Source organism: Dendropsophus ebraccatus, chromosome 9, assembly GCF_027789765.1.
Source record: "Dendropsophus ebraccatus isolate aDenEbr1 chromosome 9, aDenEbr1.pat, whole genome shotgun sequence".
NCBI classification, from domain to species: domain Eukaryota; kingdom Metazoa; phylum Chordata; class Amphibia; order Anura; family Hylidae; genus Dendropsophus; species Dendropsophus ebraccatus.
The window spans coordinates 13923717-13941956 of NC_091462.1; the positions used below are offsets into that span (position 1 = coordinate 13923717).

General features: G+C 44.7%; 1 protein-coding gene across 2 annotated transcripts; it reads right to left on the reverse strand.

Moving 5' to 3' along the window:
• Positions 1–634: 634 nt before the first annotated feature.
• Positions 635–17974, reverse strand: MAP3K19 (mitogen-activated protein kinase kinase kinase 19). Of its 2 annotated transcripts, XM_069982606.1 has the most exons (8): positions 17922–17974; positions 16546–16621; positions 14631–14866; positions 11992–12020; positions 8658–10421; positions 6161–6304; positions 2712–3409; positions 635–1546 (listed from the first exon to the last, which is right to left on the reverse strand). In XM_069982606.1, exons 2-8 carry the CDS (start codon positions 16572–16574, stop codon positions 1483–1485), a joined length of 2964 nt encoding a protein of 987 aa, XP_069838707.1. In that variant the 5' UTR covers positions 16575–16621; positions 17922–17974; the 3' UTR covers positions 635–1482. The 2 variants fall into 2 exon arrangements, with proteins under 2 accessions (XP_069838707.1, XP_069838708.1); XM_069982607.1 differs by lacking the exons at positions 11992–12020; positions 14631–14866; positions 16546–16621; positions 17922–17974 and adding an exon at positions 11423–11465.
• Positions 17975–18240: the final 266 nt, after the last annotated feature.

Genomic DNA, 18240 nt, shown 5'->3' on the forward strand with positions numbered 1-18240 from the left:
ACAGCACTAAATTAGGCAGGGCCTTCAAGACGTTATTCTGGTTAAGTCATTGGACTCATTGTCTATACCAGTGCTTCTCAAACTTTTTCTACTGTAGCCTCACCCAAAAGACGAAGGCAATGCCTGGGCCTCACCAGACTGACCAAGAGGGTGCCTGGGCCTCACTATCTGTGGTGAAAGTCCATTTAAAAGCTGAAAATAATGCTAGGGCTACCTGTCACCCATCTTTAATAAAGCAAGTAATAATGTTGCTAAAATGGAGATAGTTTCAAACAGCAAAAGGACTGTGCAGATCACAGTAACTTTTGTGCAAACTGCCTCTCCCACTGGGCCTCACCAACAGCTAGGGGGCGCCTCACTGTTTGAGAAGCACTGGTCTATACCTTTGCACCAACACACCAGTCTATACTTGGGCTATCCAAAACCTATGGAAGCAGAGCAACTCTAGGCTACCGTGACAAGTGCCAAAGTGACCCGCACCCATTCAGCTACCACAACATCGCCAGAGCTACCCCCATATCCAACCCAGCTCGTGCGCTGCAGTATGGTTAGTAGGATGAGGGGGTCCAGGAGAAGGAAAAATCTGCGATGCTGAAGGATCAGAGGGTATAATTTTATTTAATATAATCACCTTATTTTATCTAATCATTTTTTTATCATAGTCTCTCAGTTACAATTCATGAGCTTCATGTAGGAAGGTCCTCTGACACAAAGTCTGCTTCAAGAGCGCTTGCTTCCTTCATACACATCTTGCGCAAGTGATTCTAGGGCAATGTCATAATCCAGACATGTCTCTCCAGCCCTCTTCTCGGCAGCTTCTCTTGGCTTCCTTGCTCAGTTGGCCAAAATATTAACTGGGGTACAACTTATATGTTCAAATCCCCATGGGGGAGTAAAAGAACAAAAAACTTTAAAAAATAATTTAAAAATAAATTTAAGACACCTCTCTTTTCTCCTCTAGTAAAAAAATAAATATAATTGTTATTGTTATGCCCTGGAAAAAAAAAATTTAATGAAAAGTCGTATGTACCCCAAGCTGGTACCAATTTTAACTTCAGGCCACACCTGCAAAAAACGAGCTCTCAAACAGTCCTGTCTATGGAAAAATAAGTGCTACAGGTGTCAAATTTTGGCAATCCAAAGTTATTTTTATACTATATGAATTGGTTATTAATGCAATAGTTGTGACCTGCAGAATAACATTGTCGTCTTTGCGTTTGTACCCTGTTTTTTTTTTTTTATCTATTTATAAAACAAAGGGTGCCATTAAAATAATTTTCCTGCAAAAAACAAGCTTCATATGGCTATACCCCCAATTCACTTAATGTATGATTAAAACACAATTAGTGGTCATTGTGGTAATACTTGTGTGGAGGTTCCTGTGATTCACAGATATACTGTATTGATGTCCTACGAGGAGGCAACACACTGTCATGCTCTGGATGAGTCAAATGTGAAGTCTGATGGCACATACATTGTCTATCATGTCAGACAAACAAAAGGGTGCTGAAGGAGCTGCTCCGCCGATGGTCGTATGTCCTGGTCCCTGTCAAAGAACACATGGATATAGTTTAAGCTTTGCCTTGCAGGTGTTAAAACAACCACATTGAAATACTGCAATTGTTTTCTATTTATTTTTTTGTAAACCATTGTGACCCCATGTTGCCATGTAGACTGGGCTTCAGTTTAATAACCTAATACTCTGTTAAAAAAAAAAAAAATTGTACTGTAGGAGGGCAGACACTGTACTGATCAGGGAGCGGCCCATTAGCTTGCTTTCTGAAGTGAGAGGAGATAGACCCAGTAGCCCGATGTTGGTGCAGGGAAGGTGAGTATTACTTCTTTATTATTTTTACACTATCCCAAGGCATATATTACATTTTTTTTTACCTTAGACAATCCCTTTAACATTAACCTATCTTTAACCTATCTAAGTATTATAACCAAAAGTTGCATTTATTACTTTGCCACCCTGCATACTTGGAGTATTGTGCAAATCACTACAGAAAGCTCCACGTGGACACTGAACAAGCATTTACTGGTATCAACCCAACATTTGTTGGACTAGGTTATTATTGGTGTAAGTAGCTTTTAGGTTCCACCTATTTTAAAGGGGTATTCTGGGGGGAAAAAATTACTTTTCCCTTATCCATAGGATAAGGGAAAAGTAGAAGATCAGGGGGTCCAACTCCTGAACGCACTGGCGATCTCCGTATCGGACCCCGCTGACTCTGTTATAAATACAGCCCCGTGTTGGCAAGTGACCTAAGGCTCTATTCCTCTAGAGCAACAGAGAGCGGAGTACGGCGCTCTTCCTGCGTACTCTTCCGTCTCTTTCCGACGCTCCACAGGAATAAATAGAGCCGCGGGTCACGTGCCAACCTGGGGCTGTATTCATAACAGAGCCGGCGGGGTCCGATATGAAGATCGCCGGGGGGTGGGGGGGGGGGGGTGATGTTCAGGGGTCGGACCCCTCACGATCTCCTACTTTTCCCCTTTTCCTACTTTTTCCTATGGATAGGGGAAAAGTTTATTTTTCCCAGAATACCCCTTTAAGACTTTCTCTAGTTTTCTGCCACTTGTTTGCTAACATTGCTTTTTCTGTGAAGAGTCCTACAGATAACAAAGGAAAGACCCCCTTTTTTCATGGTCCTATAGAGGCCAGGTGCTTCGCTTCTATAATATGATACAAGTCAGACTAATTTACGTACCTGGTAAAGCAGAGATTGACAAATTCTCTAGCATGTTTAGAGAAGTGATCGGGGAGGATCGGCATAGGTCCCTTATCTGCACCAATATAGAACATGGCCACCAGCCTGTCCATGTGAGCCAAGGGTGGTTTTCCAGTCGCCATCTCATACACTGTGCATCCAATACTCCAAATGTCCGACTTCTCCTCATGTCCAGACTCGCTGATTACTTCTGGTGCCATCCAATATGGCGTACCCTTCAATGAATACAGTTTTTTGCCACGGGTCCCATTTATGCTCAGGCTGTTGAGACGTTTTGCGCAGCCAAAATCAATGAGTTTTATGACCCCGTTGGGCATCAGCATGACATTGTTCCCTTTGATGTCTCGGTGCACAACTCTGTTCTTGTGCAGGTAGGAAGTGCCCTGTAAGATGTGGCTTGTGTACTTGCTGATCACGGCTTCTTTCAGAGGACCAAACTGGCTTAAATTGCTGGAAATGGAGCCGCCAGGGACAAATTCCATAAAGATGGTCACCACTGAGTCTTCAAAGGATGTCCCCAAGTATCCAACTATATTGGGGTGTGTCAGTGTTTTTAACAAGTCCACCTCTTCCTGCAACTTTTTATATTCCTTTCGGACCAGCTCAGGGCCTGAGTCAAGTATTCTAACCTGCTTTGCAGCAATGAGTTCTCCTTGATTCGTAAGACCACGGTAGACCTATAACCAGACCATAAAAATACAATGTATTAAAGGGGTTGTCTGACGATAGAAATGTTTTTGTAAACTGGGTCAGGGTGGCTCCCAACTCATCACTTTCCATCCCTGTTTTAATATATGGGAAAGGCCTACCCAACCCATAACTGACTGCTGCACTGACCCATCCTAACTAGTGATTGGCTGAACTGGCAGATTCGGTGGTCAAGACAGGGAGCAGGAAGTGATGAGTAGTGGAGATCCAGGCATCATCTGAATGGCATCGGCAGGAGATTGGTCAGTTGAGGAAGGGTTAGGTTTCTATATCCTTGGAACCCAAAGTATCTCCTTCTAGAGCTGCAATTACAATTCTGCTGCTTTGCTTTTACTCCCCTGCCCTGCATGACCTCACTTGTCACAGGCAAATCTGTACTGAGATTTTGTGCCAGAAGAATTATCAGTGCAGCTCTGAGGTAGACTGAAGGTCATCTGCGTCTGACATGTCAAAGCTTTTTCATGTGACAGAAACCATTTAAATTATGTTGGTGATAGCAGTATAAAGAGGATTGATATGTAATTGTTAGCGGCAAGTGTTAAGACAGTAGCAACATACTTCAGCTTGTGTCCAAGTACTATATAAGGAGGTCTTGTTATGTAATTGTTAGAGGCAAGTGTTAAGACAGTAGCAATATACTTAAGGCTGTGTCCAAGTACTATATAAAGAGGTCTTGTTATGTAATTGTTAGCGGAAAGTGTTAAGACAGTAGCAACATATTTCAGCCTGTGTCCAAGTACTATATAAGGAGGTCTTGGTATGTAATGGTTAGAGGCAAGTGTTAAGACAGTAGCAACATATTTCAGCCTGTGTCCAAGTACTATATAAGGAGGTCTTGGTATGTAATTGTTAGAGGCAAGTGTTAAGACAGTAGCAACATACTTCAGCCTATGTCCAAGTACTATACTATTGACACATGAAGCAGTGCCAGGAACAGTACATGTCTTTTGTGGGTCAATATTGTGTGCAGCAGTGGAGATGATGGACCATGGCAAAGAGGTGGCTAAGAGGTAGCTAGTGACAATGTAAATCCTGTTGTAATAACTTTCATAGCTAGATGATGAGGGTGACACCTATTGTGTCACACATGATGATGATGCCGGTCATGCTCTACCAGCAGCATGTCTGACTAAGAGGCCCCTTTACACTCCATGCTGAACTACCACTCCATGTGGCTGCAATTACTACAAGTAGCAAATGCATCGGCATCAGCCAAAACAGTTTGTTGAGCATAAAACATTGGAAATGTTTTTTAATCTGCTGTGCAAAGCTAGGACACATGAGCAACTATATACACCAACATAACTGCATTGCTATATAACACCTATTGAATAATTTGGCATTTAATTTAGTGCCATCAAAATATTGTATTGTCCTGTGTCAATATTTGACTCATTAAACTTCAGTCTGTGTCCAAGTAAAAATAAAAGTAGAAATTGTCATTGTCAGTTTGTCATCAGTTTAATTTCCCATTATCTTTTCTGTAAATTTTTGTATTAAAATTTAAATCTTCCTGTAAATCCTTTTTCTGATATTCTTAAAGTGTAAATATTGTTTATGATAGCATACGGCTGCCACGAATTGCCTCACACAGCCACTCATCTCTGACGACGGCAGGGAAGCCAAGGTAAATATGTTTTTTTCATTTATTTTGTTAATCTTAGAAATGGGGGAAGCTACCTACTGGGGAACCTACCAACTGTACTATACACTACCTACAGTACAAGACTGAATACAGACAGAAACTACCTACTGGGGAAGCTACCTACTGGGGAACCTACCAACTGTACTATACACTACCTACAGTACAAGACTGAATACAGACGGAAACTACCTACTGGGGAAGCTACCTACTGGGGAACCTACCAACTGTACTATACACTACCTACAGTACAAGACTGAATACAGACGGAAACTACCTACTGGGGAAGCTACCTACTGGGAACCTGTGTACTGGGGAAGCTACCTACTGGGGGACTATATGCTATACAGTATATATGCTTTATGGTAGTCTGGGAAACCTATCTTTTGGAAGGCCTATATACTGAGGAAACTAACAACTCGGGGATGGCTTTATACCAAGGAAACTACTCACTTGGGCCTATCTACAGAAACTACTGTTCCTACTGGGGCACCTATATACGGCTCAAACTACCTACTGAGGGGCTATGTACTAGGTAAACAACCTTCTGGTGGCTAAAGTACTGAGTAAACTACCTACTGGGGGCCTATATAATAGGAAAACAACCCATAAGGACACCTGTATATTGGAAAAACTACCTACAAGGACATCTTTATACTGGAAAAACGACCTACTTGGGCACCTTTATAGTGGGGAAACTACCTACTGTTGACACCTGTATACTGGGAAAACTACCTCTTGGTGGCAGATAACCAGTGGGGTAAATACATACTGGGGGACCTGTCTACCTATTGTAGGGGCTATGGGGGGTTGGTCACAGTCCTGGGAGACCTCATGGTGTCATTTTTGGACCATTTACAGCATTTCCAAATCCAAATTGGCCTTTGAATTCAAAGTCGTACAGATGAACAATTTGAAATAATTTCAATAAATTCCCTCATCTTTACTTACTTTACTTACTGGGAGAGCTATTAAGGGTTAATTAGTGCGACACAGAAAAGCAATGCTATATATCTTATTGTGTGACTCTCATTTCCATAGTGATAGACTAGTCTCCATGGTAACAGTCGGACTTTACCGTTCCGTACGCTCCTCTCCCCAGCACTGCTCCCCGGATCCAGATGATGGAGCTCTGCTTGTGGTGGAGTCCTGACTCCTCTTCAGTAAGGCTGCCATTGCTGGTGTAGGATAAATACTTCGTAAGACTTGGATCTGCATCAACCTAAAGACATAGAATAGAGCGTCCTGCAAGTCGTATCAGAGCTGCGGCTCATAGCGAGGAGGAGAAAATATAATATCTGAATAGGCATCACATTGTATATAATACAAGTAGGGAATGATCAGGCTGGGTCCTCAAGTATTATACCTAATGGTCCTGGCTTCACCCTGTTTATACTCGATTTACCCCTGACAGGAAGTTGAAAATGAAGGAACTACACAATGTGTATTGTCTCCAGCTCACTCCAGAGCCCCTACACCCTACATCACATGTCATATACACGATACATAAATAGGCAAGAATGAGGCGTGTTCACTGCATTCTGTCTTATGTTGAACAATGTCACAATCAGAGGCACGAGGAGGTTGGTCCCCTGAATCACTTAGGAATACTGACGAATGTTCTACAAGGGGCGGAGTCTAAGGAGACCTCGGTTTTCCCCAAAGCCTGCCACAAGGCAGGATGGGCTTCAATTCGAGAAACTCCCAGGTCGCTACCCTCAAAGAAGGTCCCCGGTGACTGCTGACTGATAAGGATGAAGAAGTACTGAAGCCCGGGACAAGATGAACAACAACTGCTGAAAAAACTTCAATGACCTTTAAGATGACGTCGACCAGACTGGAGCTGATCAGTGAACCAAGGATGGAATAAGATCCCAAGGGAAGAATGTCGCTAGAAAGCCAGGAAGCAGAGACATGGTTGCTGACTGGAACAACACCAACAACTGAGCCCAGAAGTCTGGACATGATGGCTATAAATATCCTCAGGTGATCAGCTTAGAATTTACTAGAACTTGTGTGCTGAGCTTATAAATATAGGTGGAAAGTAGAGATGAGCGAATCGCCATTTGATTAGTGGCGGCTGCTGAACTTGGATAAAGCTCTAAGGTTGTCTGAAAAACATGGATACAGCCAATGACTATATCCATGATTTCCACATAGCCTTAGGGCTTTATCCAAGTTCAGCAGCCACCGCTAATCAAATGCCGAAAGTTCGGGTTTGGATGGACTCGAGCATGCTCCAGGTTCGCTCATCTCTAGTGGAAAGGCTTATGCCTGCCACTAGAGGGAGCGCAATCCCCCAGGAAGCCAGCCCAGCACAGGTGAGAAGATGCCGGAAAACAAGTACACTGTACAAGTAAAGTGGGACCCTAGCAGGTATGGGATAACAGACATGACCACGTGCTGTTACACAGAAGGGCCAGTGGAGGTGGTGACATCACTCAGGGGGTGGAGCTAGAGCTCAACGGAAATATTCAGCCACACCCACTGAGGTAGAAGAGGATGATGCGTTGTCTCAGGAGAGAAGCAAGATTTGTAAAGCTGGAGGCAAAACCTCATTAAAAATAAAAAAATAAAAAAACAGTACAACTTCCTGTATTATCAGCCTGCTTCCTTACAACTCTGTTCCGCTCTTTGCTGCTACTTCCGGGGTGACGGAAAAAGCTAGATCCATCCCTGGGAAACTGGGAGAAGTTTCCCAGGACTGGATCCAGCTTTTCCTGGTACGCTGGGAGGAGCGGCATGGAGTGGTCCAGAGTTGTCAGGCAGAAGGCTGATAAGCTGTTTGCCAATCAAACAAACAATTTCACTTCATTTACATTGGTGATTCGCTCACATTAGATTAGTAAGTTACATAATGTACCAATCACAATAAAGACCAGTGCAGAACAGAAGGCAGCTGACCCCAGAGTGACCTTTCCCAGGATACGTCCCCCAATTAGTTCTCATACACAGAACTTGGATAGGACGTACCCAGGAAAATATCATCTTCCTAGGTCAGCTGCATGCTGTTCGGTCAGAGGCGTAACTAAGACCATAGAAGTCATAGCGACTGCTATGGGGCCCACCCTGTCAGGGGGCCTGATGGCCAGGTCCTGCAATGCACTGGGTCCCCTGAGCAGTTATCATTAGCAGCGGGTAGATGAGCTGTCCTTTTAACTGCAAGCACACCTGACAAGCACTTGCAGTTAAAAGCAGTGCTGGCATGGCAGGCAGAGGGCCCAATCAAAAGTTTGCTATGGGGCCCAGCCATTTCCAGTTACGCCCCTGGATTCGGCACAGGTCTGCATTGTGACAGATACACTTTAAATATAATTTTCTGACACCAAATAACTCCTTAAAGGGATATTCTGCTCAGGTAAAATACATAGTAAATCATCCCCTCTCCCCGAGACAATTCGTCCCATACTTGTCATTATCTTTTCAGTCTCCTTCCCCCAGTTCTGAGTTGCTGCTTTCTGCTGAAGACACAGAAAACTGTCTGTGAGCTATTCACTCTGTCTCCGCTCTGAACCCCCTCGTCCCCCTCCTTGTCCTCACCCCGTGTTACACTGCAAATGTATAATGACACACACCTGTTCCTGATGACCTTCTTGGAACTCATAGTGGTCTGCACCATCTTTACCATTTTGTGATCCAGTGGATATTTTAGCAGTCAATGTTATACTTTTAAAACAAGAACCAGGTTTGGCACTTAGGTGTCCACTGCCTGCAGGATTGTGGGACCCCTCAGTGCTTCGGGGAGAAAAACATTTATCTTCTTCGTCGTATTTTGGCTCAACAGAATGTCCTCCCTGATAACCGTGACTGTTCCCCCAATCCTCCAAGGCTTCGTCTGGTTGTAATTGTGAAGGTGTCTCTCTAGCGCTTAGATCCTTAGATGGTGGTGGAGTCCTTCCACTCTTAGGAACCTGGACATTTTCTGTATCTCTACGGCAGCTGCTGTTGATGAAACTGAAGTTCTGCTGAACACCTCCCGCTTCTTTCGGAAGATCAGTATCCACATTTTCAGAGTTATTACATACTACATTTATAGACCTTTTATCCAAAAAGTTCATCGTTTTGAGGGTTTCTTTGAAGGTTCCTGTATCTGTGATTGAGTTCTCTGTACTGGCTTCAATAATTATGGGCAACTCAGAGTTTTGATGCTTGGCGTCCGTCATCTTATCTAGAGCTTGGATTCCATGGATTCCACCATGTTTGTTTGATCTGATTGCCCAGTTTGTTCCAGAATTGACCATGTCCGTTTTGTTTGGACCCATCTCTATACCTTCCTGCTTTGATAATAAATTCGGAGGAGATGGAGTTTTTTCGTTTAGTTCAGATCTTTTTAATCTTGCACTGTGGTCTCTTATAGAACCTGAACGAGAACGTCCAGTGGCGGAAGCAGAGCTGATTTCCCCACGGAAGTTGGGAACATTGCCATAGATAGTAGATGGGAACATTTCTTGGATGACTGGACCAGCACCTTGTTGTGACGGTAACTCATTAAACATGTGACTGTATGATATATAGTTTAAATTATAGGATGACTTTGGAATGAGAGGGGTAGGAGTGTTACTTGAAGAGCTCTTTTGCTTCTGTGAAACTTGGTTATGAGAACGTTGGACACTCCTGTCAGTGCCTCCTTGTGCCGAATAGGAAACTCTTGTAGATACTACAGGAGGTAAAGGAACACTCTTCCCATGGGTTTGGTTGCTCTTGGGCAAAGGTCTCTGCTGTTGTATGTTATCCTGAGATGATATTTTCCCGGTCTTCCTCTTTTTCGCAGTCTTTACATTTTCTTTCTGGGTAGCTTTGTTGACACTGTGGTCCTGCTTGGACAATTCAACAGGATTAGTTTTGGATGTCTTTGAAGTGGCCATGTTTTTGGGCTCCACTTTCTTCTTGGTGTCTTCACTAGTAGGTGGAGCAGTCCACAGGATTCCCTCGGTTACTTTGTTTTTGTCTCGTATTTTCAGTTCTTTTTCTTTCCTCATGTCCGGCAGATCTTCCTCCTTTACCTGTCTCTGTCGGTTTGTCCTGAAACGTTCTCCTGAAACCATTTCCATCTCGGCAGAGTTTTCTATTCGTGCTTTATCATCAGCGATCATCAGTGACTTCACATCTCTGCAGTTTAGGTGGTTTCTTGGCGTTTCCCTCTCCTCCGCAGCCTCTTTTCCTTCGGGTCTCGTCCTATCTTTATCCTTTGCAGTCTCGGATGAACCATCTTCTTCGTGGTTGTCACAACTTGGGGCCGTGTTTGATCGGCTGGTTTCTTCATTACCTTTTGACAAAGGTTTTAGTCTGGCAGGTACTGGAGATGGAGATTGAGGGATTTGGCTTACTGGTGGAAAATTCTAAAGTGGATGAGAAAATGAAGAAAAAAATTTCCGTTATTGTATGTTTTTGCCATAACACCAACATTATTACAAAAATACTGAAAATAAGAAAATTATGTTTAAATAAGGTTCTTATGTGAAGTTAATTTTTTTTACTCAAGATTATTATTCATTACAGATGAGTTAATCTTCTGTCAGATTCAATCAGAGAAGTAGCTAGGATTCATGGGGCCCCATAGCAAAACACAGCTGGTCTCTGAGCGCCATCTCAGGCGGGTTCTGGGGGGGGGCTGTTGCACTGTAAGAGCCACTGTGAGCATCGTCCTGGAGGGTAGGCTCTTAGATGCTGCTGGGGCAGCTAGTAGCTTGTAGTATCATGAAGGCAGCACAGGCCCCATAGCAGCTGCGTGGCCTGCCTCCATGATAGCTACTCCATTGGACTGATGGCCGATTCAGATTCTAAAGTTCCAGACATTTGCTGGGCTGAACGCTCTAGAAAGAACCTATAAGCGCAGGGATTCCTGTGAAAGGTAGGAGTCCCTGCATCTGTACTACATTGAGGGACAGATCATAATCACAGTATTCAACCAAGTGAATGATGACGTTGCAAAAGAAAACTCCACAAGATGTCGGTGAATCCTAGCCCTACCTAGTTTAGTCCAGATGACTAAAGGCCCTAATACACGAAATGATTACTGGTCTTACCTGGCCGATTATCGTTTTGTGTAATAGTGCGTGTTGAAAGGCAACAATCAGCTAACATTTGCGATGACGGCTGATCATGGTCTTTCAACATTATGAAAGGTCACGATCATGTCAGTGACGGTCTGCTGAGCGTCGTTCCATGTAATAGAAGCAGCAGGTGACTTTAACGGGCAGCCCGAACATTGTAAGGATCGTTCTGGCGGCCCCTCCCCCTACTCCCTGTGACCCCTCCTGCTACTTAATATGGCCATTCCCGTTGCTCCCCTGTCGCTGTCAGGAAGTGACCGGGAAACCATGGGGAAGCGAGCACTGACCTGACAGGTTGGCGCTCGCTTCCCCCAGAGTATTGTGCCTTGTAATACGGGCTTAAACCTTGTTGTAAACCACTCAGATCACTGGATTTTCCCATCTAACGTGAATCCAAACTGAAAAAGATCAACAGAAAATTTGCTCCTATATACTGCGTTCTGGGGTCACAGCAGGGGTGTAACTACCAGAGTAGCCGCCAAAGCGGCTGCTATGGGGCCCAGCGCATCAGAGGGCCCGGTCGCCTGCTCTAGCAATACATTGGGCCCCCTGAGCCATCATCGTTTGCAGCACCCCTTGACCAAGTGAGCCTCCCAGGTGCTGAAAAAGCCCCTTCAACTTCAAGCACTCCTGAACAGCACTTGCAGTTATAACTATACATGACTGCTTAGTGGTCAGTCGGGGGCCCAATCAGAAGTTTGCTATAGGGCCCAGCCATTTCTAGTTATGTCACTGGGTCACAGGTGTAATCTCTGTACAGGGATGCTCCAATTGTGAGGGCAGTGGCTGTTTAGTGTCTGTCTGTTAATATACTGTATACAGCATCATATCTATATACTGTTATAAATAAACTCACCTTGCTGTTGGATTTGTCTGAAATCAATCCTAAAAAGAAAACAAAAGGGCGAGTATAAGGCCGGCATGAATAACACTTCCAATACTTAAATGTGCGTCCACTGTGTATTCTAATGTATAGGCTGAAAAGTGGCGGTTTGTATCACAATGGCCCGGTAGTCACGTTTAGCTACTTTGGACCTTTGGTCATAACTGGAAGCTGGAGCTCCTTACTTTTTCCTAAGTCTGTAAAGTCTAGAATTACTGTCTGGTCTTAGCTGGACTGATAGCTTTATATTATATCCTATAATATGGAAAGACGAGGAGGAGTCCACAATGAATCCGATACTATGGATTCTGACCGACTTTACAGACCAAGCACAATGACCAATGACATAGCAGAGCTGACCACGCAGCTGTAGGACCTTGTCGGGACTGCTAAATTTAACTAGAAGGCCATGTCCATGGTCAAATACCTTCACTGTTCAAATCATGGAAATTTACTCCATTATCAGGTGGTCTGGTGTCCCGAGGACGGTGTGCACAGGGGAGCAGGTAGCTATCCTGCCTAGAGGGTTAGCTCCTGTAAGGTCACCCATGGTCGACAAGTCTAAGCCGAGATGTCAGATCAAACCTACCATGGAGGGATGAATGATACAGAATATGTTGGGGCAGGCCTTCAGGCCATTATTTTACCCCTCGTTGCCATGGATTTACCTTGTTGATGAATAAAAAGTAGGTTTGTTGTTTGTTACAGGCCATAAGCATTACATTACAGAAGGAAGCACCACAACCTACACTACATCCACAACACTGCTGATATCTCCCTATTGTGCACATTTCCTACTTTCAGGCTATGTTCACAGTACGTAAAATTATGGCAACAACGGCCGTAGTTTTTGCGGGGTGGAACAATGCCTTAGCTTCAATGGGATCCCAGCCAGAGCGTAAACACATCGTATACGCTCCGGACGGAATCCTGTGCGGCCCCGCAAATAACCGACATGTCAGTTTTCTGCGGCTGCAATTCAATGAATAACGGCCGTAGGAAACCCTGTCAGTTCACACTATGAAGCGAGCTGCTCCGTCCGCTCGCTCCATAGTGTACAGGGGGAAGCTCTGATGCGCCCACATCAGAGCTCTGCAGCTGGAAAGATCATCCGGACGGTACTTAAGTAACGGCTGGGATGATCCGGGCAGAGACCGGCCGTTCCGTGACACGGCCGGGGTCACGGAACGGCCGGTCTCTTCCGTAGTGTGAACATAGCCTCATTCTCAGCGTCCGTTCCTAGGAAACCTAGGTGGTTTCACTTTCATGCACTGGGGGCCGGGCTTCTGATAACCATTAGAAGGGGCGGGCCGGCCGAGGCTGGAATGGTGCACTGGGGGCGGGGCTTCTAATATCCATTAGAAGGGGTAGGCCGATCGAGGCTAGAATGGTGCACTGGGAGAGGGGCTTCTGATATCCATTAGAAGGGGCAGGCTGGCTAAGGCTGGAATAGAGCACTGGGGCGGGGCTTCTGATATCCATTAGAAGGGGTGGGCGGGCTGAGGCTGGAATGGTGCACTGGGGGCGGGGCTTCTAATATCCATTAGAAGGGGTAGGCCGATCGAGGCTAGAATGGTGCACTGGGAGAGGGGCTTCTGATATCCATTAGAAGGGGCGGGCTGGCTAAGGCTGGAATAGAGCACTGGGGCGGGGCTTCTGATATCCATTAGAAGGGGTGGGCGGGCTGAGGCTGGAATGGTGCACTGGGGGCGGTAATCTCATCCCCACTGCACCAAACCACCTTTGTAACCGAGAAATTTAACTACAAGTTGCATGGAAATGGAGGTGTTGATGAAGGTAAGAAACATCCAGAATAAGACACAAAACCCATAAATTATAAACTAATCTGCAGAAAGAAAGGAAATATATCTTCCCTGATCCCCAGTACTGATCAGACTGAATCAACAACCAGAAAACTTTAAATCTAATCTGTCCCGGCCGCCACCTACCCCCAAACTGCTGGTACTATATTTTACACTTCATCACGCCACGTCCGGTGCCGGGGTCTGTCTTTCTTCTCAGACTTGAATTTTGGCTAAAAACAAGTTTTATTCCAGCAGCGCGTCAATGAGGCGAGGCTTAGAGCATCTGTGTCCCAGACCTGCAGCGCCTCTCTCCCCGCCTTCTCCTTTTTCGGCACGCCCCTGGGCTGGATGACGGCACTGCAGGCCTAGGGCCCGCCTCATTGAGACACCACCTTGTCACCAGAATAAAACTTGTTTTTAGCCAAAATACTGGCCCCCGGAGAAAGGCAGACCCCAGACTGGACATGGTGTGAAGTGTAGGAAACGGTTTTGGGGGTGGGTGGATGGGTGGTGGCCGGTACAGATTTGTTTTAATAGGTTTATATAGGTATTAATGCTACCTTATTCATTGGGTCAGTGAGATTACAAGGACACCACATTATCCTATTGGTTTTGTTTTGCTAATTTAAGGGGGGGGGGGGGGCGGGGAGTAAAAAAAATCACCATAAATGTCCATAAATCACCAATTCTGCCAATTGTTTTTCCTTTATGCTGTTGACTACTATGTAGGATCAATAATGTTATATTCAATACTTTGTATTGACTCATTCACTCTATTGTACGTTGTAAACAATAGCAAACGTTTACTTTTCCAGATGCGGCCCCTGATGTCAGGGAGAGGATTTGGGTTCGGGTCACATTGTGAGATGTTGGGTTTGGTATACGACTGCTGCAATGGCCCCGACCTTTCCAGCTTGCTGACTTCTTCCTCTGACTTTGTGTATAGTGGTGGGTGGGGTATGTGTCTTTTAATGGCTGATCGTGGGGTCAAGTGCCCTGGGGTAGGATCAGCACAACAATATCTGGAGTAGCGGTTTCTTTTACTGTAAGACAAAGACACATTTTACAGGGTAAACTCTAGATTTTTGCAATATTGGTGCAGTTTCTTGTATATTTTCCAGTATTTGCTTATAGGCTATTATTAGAGAATAATATAAATGTTATTGTGTCTGCTTTGTGTGTACCTGATATAAGTCATGTGTTATCAGTCATATTGATTCATAGTTCCTCACTGTAATGATTTCCTAATACTGCCTACATTTCCCATAATGCCTCTGGCTATGCAGAGTGAGAGGCTAATAATGTCCAAAAAAAAGTAGGGGTGGGGCTTAGCTTGTGCTAGGTGCAGTGGAGAGACTGTGTTGAGAACCTAAGATTGTCTGTCTTCTGAAGAATATCCACATTGCACCTGAAAAGTAAATCAAGGCTTCCCTCTCATCTCTCACTTCCTATAAACCTCAGCTGTAGCTTGTGTAAAAAGTAATATACCTAATGCTACCATGCTACTACTGCTACCTATTGTCCGCCATGCTCCAGAGTAATCCACTCTCCCCCTCCCTTTGGCAGTGGTGCAGGGCTTAGTGTAACCCTGTTTCTTTTATTTCTACTCACATAGCACTTTGTAAAGTCAGTGCATCAGTAACCCCTCTCCCCACACATGCCATCTATAGTAGTGTATTGTAAAAGATCCCCCAGCATAGTGTCAGTCTGTTCAGTCCAGAGCACTTTCACCAGCACTGTGTCACAATATAGCAGAGAGGAGTATCTGCTGGCTGTGACTGGCCAGAGAGGTAAGAGAAAGCAAGTCCTGTGTGTGTACTGCTGGCAAACTGAGCTCAGCTGAAAAGGACAGAATAAGAAATATCTGTGGAACATGAAGGGGATTCTTAGGAGCACTGAAATTACCTTGTCACTATCTCTGAAGAGTTAAAGGAGAACTCCGGCAATTTTTTAAAATTAAAGTATTGTATTGCCCCCCAAAAGTTATACAAATATCCAATATACACTTATTACGGGAAATGAAGTGTTTTTTTTCCTGGCACTTACTACTGCATCAAAGCTGGATAACATGGTGATGTCACGCCCCGACTCCCAGAGCTGTGCGGGCTGTGGCTGCTGGAGAGGATGATGGCAGGGGGATGCTCAGTGTCCCTCCAGTGCCCTGTGTCCCTCAGTGTTCTCCTGCCATTATCCTCTCCAGCAGCCACAGCCTGCACAACTCTGGGAGTCAGGTCGTGACATCACCATGTTATCCAGAAAGTGACATCACCATGTTATTCAGGAAGTGACATCACCATGTTATCCAGGAAGTGACATCACCATGTTATCCAGGAAGTGACATCACCATGTTATCCAGGAAGTGACATCACCATGTTATTCAGGAAGTGACATCACCATGTTATTCAGGAAGTGACATCACCATGTTATCCAGGAAGTGACATCAACATGTTATCCAGGAAGTGACATCACCATGTTATCCAGAAAGTGAAGCCTTGATGCAGTAGTAAGTGCAGGGAAAAAAGCACTTTATAAGCATTTCCCGTAATAAGTGTATATTGGTAATTTGTAAAACATTTGGGGGGCAATACAATACTTTAATAAAAATTTTCAACGGACTTCTCTTTTAATGTAGCAAAACCCAAAACCATGCAGTTTTAATAACCTTTGAAATGTCAGCTGCACTTGAAGCCTCACATGAACCGGCCGGCTTCTTCTTTCTTACCGTTCTTGCATTTGGTCAAAGTTTTCCATTTCTTCAGAAGCTAATATTTTCTGAAAGTCTGGCTGCGGCCTGAGGTCTGGGACAAGAGGAAAGCGATATGTGACATCTTTGTGCCTAAACATCCTCTTATAGACATAAGTCAGAGCATAAGAGAATCTCTACCCAATGGGTAATACTATATCTTTGCCTATAATACTATATACAGGCCTGAATAAAGTGCTCCATTCTATGCTATAACAATAGTAAGGCCACTGAGAATGAATGGAAACTGTGGCAGACAAATGCGGTGAAAATGTTTATCAAAGTGTTGTATTGCCCCCCAAAAGTTATACAAATCCCCAGTATACACTTATTACGGGAAATGCTTATAAAGTGCTTTTTTCCCTGCACTTACTACTGCATCAAGGCTTCACTTCCTGGAAACCATGGTGATGTCACTTCCTGGATAACATGGTGATGTCACTTCATGGATAACATGGTGATGTCACTTCCTGGATAACATGGTGATGTCACTTCCTGGATAACATGGTGATGTTACTTCGTGGATAACATGGTGATGTCACTTCCTGGATAACATGGTGATGTTACTTCGTGGATAACATGGTGATGTCAATTCCTGGATAACATGGGGATGTCACTTCCTGGATAACATGGTGATGTCACAACCCGACTCCCAGAGCTGTGCGGGCTGTGGCTGCTGGAGAGGATGATGGCAGAGGGATGCTCAGTGTCCCCCCAGTGCCGTTTGTCCTTCAGTGTCCTCTGCCATCATCCTCTCCAGCAGCAACAGCCCGCACAGCTCTGGGAGTCGGGTTGTGACATCACCATGTTATCCAGGAAGTGACATCACCATGTTATCCAGAAAGTGACATCACCATTAGAGATGAGCAAACCAGACTTCTGGTTCGTATGAATCAGAAATCTCGGCGGCTGACTCCCGCTGTCTGCCGGCTCCGTGCAGCCACCCGCCGCCAATGGCTGTATCCCAGTTTTCCAGGCGTTCCTTACGATGTATCCACCCGCTGCACGGAGCCGGCAGACAGCGGGAGTCAGCCGCCGAGATTTCTGATTCATACGAACCAGAAATCCGGCTGGTTCGCTCATTTCTAATCACCATGTTATCCAGGAAGTGACATCACCATGTTATCCAGGAAGTGACATCACCATGTTATCCAGGAATCGACATCACCATGTTATCCAGGAAGTGAAGCCTTGATGCAGTAGTAAGTGCAGGGAAAGAAGCCCTCTATAAGCATTTCCCGTAATAAGTGTATATTGGTGATTTGTATAACTTTTGGGGGGCAATATATTACTTTAAAATAGCCCAACATGTATTGCAGCTTCCCCAAGGGGTACTGATAGAATTCTGCAGTTACCTGCTGTACGATCCTGCTTCTCCGTCAATATGTCACTGGAGATCCCGTCACTGCTCGGCTGAAAGAGAAACCAGGACACCATTTAGGAATGCTCCAGGCACTGGCACCAGCAAGTCTGCAGCCACCTGGGGAGTTATGTGGGGGGAGAGTTAACTGATTAACCCCTTCCTTACTGATAAAGTCTTCTTTACTGATACCAGAACACCTTTTGTTCCGGGAACAAATTATGCTCCTAATCTAAGGTTTCACTGTACTAGTTTGTGTTTACTATTTAATAGCTGTTTCTTTTTTTGGCGACTAATTTATATACTTTGTGTAG